The sequence below is a fragment of the Pteropus alecto genome, unplaced genomic scaffold (genome assembly GCF_000325575.1).
Source record: "Pteropus alecto unplaced genomic scaffold, ASM32557v1 scaffold251, whole genome shotgun sequence".
NCBI lineage: Eukaryota > Metazoa > Chordata > Mammalia > Chiroptera > Pteropodidae > Pteropus > Pteropus alecto.
Genome location: NW_006431048.1, coordinates 3,325,297 through 3,332,949, shown reverse-complemented (window position 1 = coordinate 3,332,949; position 7,653 = coordinate 3,325,297). Strand labels below are relative to the sequence as shown.

Genomic DNA, 7,653 nt, shown 5'->3' with positions numbered 1-7,653 from the left:
TTTTTTTTTCCTTTTTAAACAAGAGCTGGGGTAACGAAGGGTGAGCCAAGGAGGACGGGAAGGCCCTGCCCTAAATCTAAGTCTGGGGTGAGCATGTTGAGGTCACAGCTAAGCCTGTGGCCCCATCTTCCCTGGAGCCAGCAGCCAGCCTGTGGCCAAGTTCCTGCTCACCCTTCTCTCATCACAGCCCTTGTGCTGAGCAGGCCCTCAGCCCAGAGAGTCTCTTGATCTGTACTGATCCCTTGAATTCTTTAGGAATCGCGTTGGTGAATGCAGTTGCCAGGTGTCGCTGATGCTACAGAGCAGCCCTGCCCGAGTTACCCTGTGGTGAGTGCCCCCCAGGAGTTGCCCGACCAGGCCACATGCCACCATTCACCCACCTTCCTCCTGGCCCCTGCAGGCCCAACCCAACAGGCCCAGATTGTTCGTATCCTACAGCTGAGGCTGCCAGAGCCAAGAGGGAGCAATTGGAAGGGGAACGAGGGAGGGAGAGCAGGGGAGGAGAGGGGGTGAATTTTTTTTTTTGTATACACCCTTATAAGGCTACTGAAGTCATTACCGATGTAACAAACCAACTAAGCAAGCAAGCGCCTCTCACCAATGTTCCCTTCTATAAACACAGCCTGGCCAGCCCCCACTGCCCTTCCCCCTCCCCTCTACCCTCCCTCCCTCAGGGATGTGCTCTCCCTTGACGTTTCTTTCTTACCCAGCCCCTTTTTCTCCTGCTACTTTCCTTTTTCCCTTCACTGGTTTCAGGGGGAGGGAGCCTGCCAGCTGTGAGGGCCTCTGCGGCCGAGGAGTTGTTGCCGATGGTGGTGGTGGTGACTGCTATGGGACCCTGAGGCCCGGCTGGCCAGCAAGAGGGCAAGGTTGGCCAGAGGAGGAGGAAGGTGAAGGTGTGCGGGGGGTGCTGAAGAGGCGCGTAGAGACGCGGCAGCACACGGAGGAGGCCATCCGCCAGCAGGAGGTGGAGCAGCTGGACTTCCGTGACCTCCTGGGGAAGAAGGTGAGTACCAAGACCGTGTCGGAAGAAGACCTGAAAGAGATCCCAGCTGAGCAGATGGATTTCCGCGCCAACTTGCAACGGCAAGTGAAGCCAAAGACTGTGTCTGAGGAAGAAAGGAAGGTGCACAGCCCCCAGCAGGTTGATTTCCGCTCTGTCCTGGCCAAAAAGGGGACTCCCAAGACCCCAGTGCCTGAGAAGGTACCACCTCCAAAACCTGCCACCCCAGATTTTCGCTCAGTGCTGGGCAGCAAGAAAAAATTACCAACAGAGAACGGTAGCAACAATGCTGAGGCCTTGAATGCCAAGGCGGCAGAAAGTCTCAAGGCCGTGGGCAATACCCAGCCTTCAGGGTCCTTGAAACCTGTGGGCAATGCCAAGCCTGCCGAGACCCCAAAACCAGTGGGTAACACCAAGCCAGCCGAGACCCTGAAACCTGTGGGCAATGCCAAACCTGCCGAGATCTCAAAACTTGTGGGCAATGCCAAACCGGCCGAGTCCGTGAAACCTGTGGGCAATGCCAAGCCTGCCGAGAGCCAAAAACCTGTGGGCAACACCAAACCGGCCGAGATCCTGAAACCTGTGGGCAATGCCAAGCCTTCTGAGACCCCAAAACCTGTGGGCAACGCCAAACCAGCCGAGACCCCAAAACCTGTGGGCAATGCCAAGCCAGAAGAGACTCCAAAACCAGCTGAGAAAGAACTCAAGAAGGAGGTTAAGAATGATGTGAACTACAAGAGAGGGCTTTCAGGGGCCACAGATAATGAGAAAAAATCAGAAAGCCAAGGGACAGCCCCAACTTTCAAGGAGAAGCTACGAGATGTCCATGTGGCAGAGGGTGAGAAGCTGCTACTCCAGTGCCAGGTGTCCTCTGATCCCCCAGCCACCATCACCTGGACACTGAATGGAAAAACACTCAAGACTACCAAATTCATCATCCTCTCCCAAGAAGGTAATGAATAAGGGCAGGGGCTGGGGAGGAAGAGGCCTCTGTATGAGGGTCACTGTCAGCTCATGGAGCCTTGATCTTACTGATCGTTGCTCGCATCCCAGAGCTTCTGTGCCCCGCACCACTCAAGGCCCTTGGGCACACACTCCACTACTGGGAAATGAGAGCAGGAGTCTAGTCCTGTGGCACATGCCCAGGTCTCAGCATCTGGCTGGCAGAGCACTGTCATGGCACCCCCAGCAGTAGGCTCCTCAGAGCATATGGGGACCTGCGCTAATGCCCCACAACTCTGGCTTGGAGAGGCTGTTTACAAACTTGGAAATGGGGGCACCGGGCTGCAGCTAACTCTGAGCTATCAGCTCTGAGCTATCAGCTGCTTCTGCAGCAGCATTTTGGGTTTGGGGGAGGGTGTGCAGAGACGGGATGGCACAGGACTATGATTTGGGGTCAACAACAACTAAGTCTTGATAACATTGTGGTTTTGAAGGGACCTGTGTGAGAACCCAAAACCCCAAACAGCCCCTACTTCACACGCACTCACCGGCAGACAGCAGCTCTCTTCCTAATTTGGATGAGACTTTTGTTTGCTGCTATTTCACATTCTTGGGTGGTGGGGAGAAGAGGGGGGGCTCTAAATCCTGCCATCTGGAGCCTTTTGGGGTCTGAAGTTCTTAGATGGGCCAGTTTATACCTAGAGAAGCAATGGGGGTAAAAGGGATATTCTCCCTGGACCTTCAATTTGGTTTGAAATTATTTTGTAAACCCCGAGCCTGGATGGGAGCTCCAAGACCAGCAGGCTTTTCACATCCCATTCTGGTGGCCAGTGCTAGAATAGTCTGGCCTGAGCTTCAGGCTGGTGCTGGTGGCTCTGGGCAGGCCAGAGTACAAAGCTCCCCTGGAAGTGGCATTTTACCTTGAGAGGTAGAGAGCAGCCACAGCCGAGGCCTGAGAGTACAGGTCCTGTCAAATCCACATCAGCTGAAATGTCAGCAACGTCCCCAGCACTGTGCTGCTCTCCTTCCTGTCCTCTGACTATACCCCTCTTCACTGCCTCCCTTACCCTTCATAGCAGTAGCCCCCTCAGCTCATGGTAAAGCTCCTCTCTTCACACTGCATCTTAGCAAATCTGGAACTGCTATGCGTTTTAAATCTCGATGCTAAAGGAGTAAAGAGGAAATTGGCCAGGAGAGAGAGAAAACTTTTTATTTTCTGCTAATGTGTTGACAGAGCAACTTTTCACATGGATATTCCTAGATTCTCAGGGTCTTCCAGAAGTCATCTCATCCACCTGCCAGCTTCTGCTAGTTCAGCCCGCCCGTGGCCCACACACAGTTGGGCGTGGGGATTACCATGGTGGGGTGAGATGTCCAGGGGAGTGGATGCCTTCCTTGCCGCCCCTGTGGGCCCCTCCCACTTGGGAAGTCTGACCCAAAACCTTGAGCAGGAGCATTTCCCATCCAGGTGATCACAGATCACCTTGAGATGATCTCTCAGGGCAGGACGAAGGGTGGGACATATGTAGTCACATAGGCCTGTGTAATGAGAGGTCTTTGGCAGCACCAGCCTCAGGGAGACTGATATTCAGATAGCTGAAGGCAATGCCCAGAGCTGTGCAGTTGCTCTAGGACCTGCATGGAACCAGCAGAGCCACCAACAGCCGCTTATTAACAATCCACTCGACTAAGCAATGTAAGCAGACCTCTGCCCTGGTCTCAAAAACACACTTGAGCCATTAGACACTGGCTGCTCCTGCCCAGAGTGCTTGAATCCGTTGTATCTGCTGGTCGCTAAGTGTTAAAGGGCATAGAGATCTGGCTACTTGGGCATCACCTTCCCCAGAAACCATCTCAAAAGGACAGTTTTGGTCCAAAGCAGAGGAAGAAGAAATGATTAAAAGAAGGCCAGCACAAGGAGAGGATAGAGATTGGAAGGGAGGTGGGAGGGGATTATGGAGACAGCCCCAAATCCAACTTTAAAAAATATTCTAAACATTTATAATTCTCCCTTGAAAAATAAGAATAGCTGGTATTTATTGAACTCTATGTGCCAGACACTGTCCCAGGCATCTTAACTCTTTTTACTCATTCAATCCTTGCAACTGCTATACTGCCCATCTAACTGAGAAGTTAAGTATTTTGGCCAAGGTTGCACAGCTAGTTAATAACAGAGATGGAATTTGAATGCAAGTGGTTGAATTCCAACGCCTAGATCACTATGCTATGTTACCTTTAAGTTAATTCTTGTTAGCACGTCAGCATACTGGTACAGTTGAGAAAACCTCTCATGATTGATCAGCTCACCAAGAGCGTTGTCTATCAAGGGAAAATGCTAATGGCTACTCCTCAGCACTGTCAACAGTTGTCAAGAGGCTGGAAGACTGACATGGTGCCCACTGGGCTTGCCCAGTGTCTAGTATTTTCACTGCAGTGGAGGAGCAGACCATAAAACAGGCCTGTCCATCTTGCCACGGTAGGGAGAGTATGTAGTCTCAAAATACCAGCCCCACTTTCTGTCCACCATCCTTTCTTCAGAGCTTCAGTCTCCCAAGTTTTCAAAATCGTAGATTAAACAGACCCAGGAGAAAGCCTGTCCTAAAGCATTATTGGTGACCACTTCAATCAGGCCCTATTGCAGGAAGTCAGGCCCTTGCAGAGGTATGAGTGGATCTACTCTCAGTGGAGAGAGGACACACACTCACAGTGATTAAACTATTCCAGTCAGGTGCTGATGATGAGCTGCTGGAAGCAGCAGGAGAGAGAGCTGAGTGCTGGGGCCTCAGGGAAAGCTGGTGGTGAAAGAACTGGGCCTTGATTGGAACCTCGAAGGCAGGCCAGGGCTCCCAGCAGGGAAGAGGGCAGCTATGGGCTTCCCAGGCAGGGGCATAACAGCAGCAGAGGCAGGCCTGCTCACCGAACAGTCTGGGCTGTAGAGGAAGGCATGGCCTCGTTCCACCCTATATCATGCTGAGAAACTATTACAAAGGCAATAGGGAGCCACGTAAGAGTTTGGAACAAGGAACAATGTATACAAAGCTGCGATTTAGGGGTTTTGATTGACTCCATGCTCAAAGACAAGTAAAGAGCCCACTGAAGAGGTTTAGGAGAAAGGCGGTGAGGCCTGGGCTAACTAGCACAGACAGGAAATAACCAGTTCAAGGAGCAAGGACAGAATTAACAGAACCTGTTGTCTGGCTTGGAAGGGTAGGGATAGAAGGGTAAAGAAGAGGAAGGAGTGGAAGACCACTGGATGTCAGTGTCTGAATGACTGGGGTCACAGTGAAGGCATGAGTGAAAATAAGGAAGCTGTGGTTTGAGGTGGTTTGTAGGGGAAGATAGAGGGGCCACTGCTGGTTTCCTGGCCCGTCACACCCCACGGCATCCTCTCTGCCTCCACCTCCCTGACTTGGAGCCCTTCTTGCTCCACCGCACTGAACCATGTGCTATCTCCTCTTCTAAGATCAAGATTCACTTCCTCCAGGATGCCTTCCAGACTATTGTCACTGGCTTTTGGCCACAAGAGACTCCTGAGTTCTCCCCCAACATGGACATGTATGTCTCTGTACTGACTGCTAGTTAGACATTCTGTTTATAGGTTTCAGGAGGGCTTCTCTGAACCTGTAGCTTGGATAGGGCTTGTAGCCTGCAAGCCCCCAGAAATAGGATTATGTCTACCCTGTTTTGTGCTGGGGAGAGCAAAAGAGGTATGATGGCAGCCCCGTCAGTTGGAGTGTCCATTAATTCTTGGAAAGAAGAGGTGTTCTTCCTCTTTCTGCATCCCCCAGAGCTGCAGGGTGCATGGTGTTCACTTTCAATGCTAGGCCTGCAGGGTGGTCGCACCGGGCCCTTTCTGGACCTGCAGCAGTGCTCCCCAGGCCTCTGCCTGGGAGTGGGGTCCAGTCAGCCAACAGGATTCTGTGCTGCCCCTGAGAGGGGCTTTCATCTTTATACCTTGTTTCCTGTCCCCAGGCCAGGCTTCTCTCCTGGCAAACACCTCTCCCAATCTAATGACAAGGATTCATTTCTGTTGTTATCATCAACCGACGATTCATTTTTAATTGCTTTCAGTGTGGGATCTTGCAGAAGCTTTTTCAAAACCTGTATTAGTTCATCCTACAAAACCTGTATTAGTTCGTCCTACAAAACACAAAGGATTTATGTAGCACCTACTATGTGCCAGGTGCTATTCTAGCCCCTTTCATTGTAGGCACAATCCACTCAATGAACTCTGAGTTAGGAGGGTGTTTCCCTTTTAGAAACTACAGGCATACCTTGGAGATGTGGTGGGTTTGTTTCTAAACCACTGCAATAAAGCGGGTATCGCAAAAAAAGTGAGTTGTAATCTTTCTGCCAGTGAAGGAAGGGTCTTGCCTTCAAGTTGTAAAAAACACAACATCTGTGAAGCACAGCTAAGCAAAATGCAATGAAACGAGATATGCCTGTGCGTCATCTTTTTCAAGGTAGGTTATATTTGATTAAGTGTTCCTGACTTTCTTTTGCATGGATCTCACGAGGTCACCTGCTACATAAATGCCCGTTTGTCATTCTTAGAATATCAGATTTTTTTTTATTGTGACTGCATTCCAGGTGCAGGAAAAACATTCGTAGTAGATATGGTCACTGCCCTCCAGGACATAGGTTTTGCAATGGCCTTAAGAGACATGTTTTGATTAAGATGAACTAAGGACTTTGAAGAGGTCTATCTATGGCTGGGGGTGCTTAAGAGTGACATGGAAGGCACCATCCCTGAGGAGGTGACCTGGAGTTGTCCCACTGTCCAGACACCAGACACACCAGGGGAACCAGGTCAGGAGACCCTGCTGACTTGAGGACAGCCTCAAGACACAGCCTCCAGGCCCTCAGACCACTCCCTCCCACTATGCACACCCCACTACCCACCCTCTCCACACACTGAGAAAAGGAGTGAGATGGGGGAATCTTCAGACTCCATTGATGAGGGGCTCTCCCAGGGACGGTTCTGGCTGAGCCATCCATTGGATTCCTGGTTCTGTGGTGACTGCTCCCATCCCCCTCACCTCCCTCTCAAAATTCCCCACCAGATTGAGGCTTCTCAAAAAAAAAAAAAAAAAAACGCTGGGAAACGGTTTTTCTTCTGGAGGTCAGGAATAAGCTGTCCCACAGGAAATACCAGATTCTTCAATCTGGCCTAGCTGAGGATCCAAGCCTGCCTGGGGGCCCTCCCCCATCCCAAGCACATGGCCAGGGGTCCAGGCTTTGAGCGGTTTGCAAAAACTCCCTGCTCTGATGCTTTCCCTGGTGAGGGAGCTAGTGCTGTGGTCTAAATGCTTCACTTGTTCTGGTGGTCTTACTATTGTCTTTGCAGTTTGCGCAGTTTTGGTCTAAGGCTGAAGGCAGCTGGAGGACTGAAACTGAAAGGCAATCAAGCATTCGAATGGAATGTGCATTGGGAGTGGGGTGTCTACTCCCAGAACCTTAGCCTCAAACTGAGGGGAAATTGCAAGATGGGGTCTGTTTCCTCTAAACTTTGAATTTTGGGTCCAGAGGTCATCTCAGATGAATGGAAGTTTCTCTCTCTAGATGACAGTTATCTTCATTCTTCCATTTCTGTGCTCCATGGTTCCTATTTTCACGACAGACTTTCTAAAAATCCAGCCTAAATCCTTTCTGTTGCAGTTTCTGCAAATTCTGTGAGAGATCCGACCCATCGCTCGCTCCCCCGCCCC

The 7,653-nt window shown here is 50.9% G+C and overlaps 1 protein-coding gene across 7 annotated transcripts in view; it reads left to right on the top strand.

The window, feature by feature from the left end:
- Nucleotides 1–7,653, top strand: part of MYLK (myosin light chain kinase) — a 236,631-nt gene that overhangs the window by 163,082 nt on the left and 65,896 nt on the right. For all 7 annotated transcript variants that reach the window (XM_025052116.1, XM_015595959.2, XM_025052108.1 and 4 more), the window contains 2 exons: nt 256–327; nt 757–1,955. In XM_025052116.1, the coding sequence (XP_024907884.1) occupies nt 256–327; nt 757–1,955 (1,271 nt within the window). The remainder of the gene's footprint in view (nt 1–255; nt 328–756; nt 1,956–7,653) is intronic.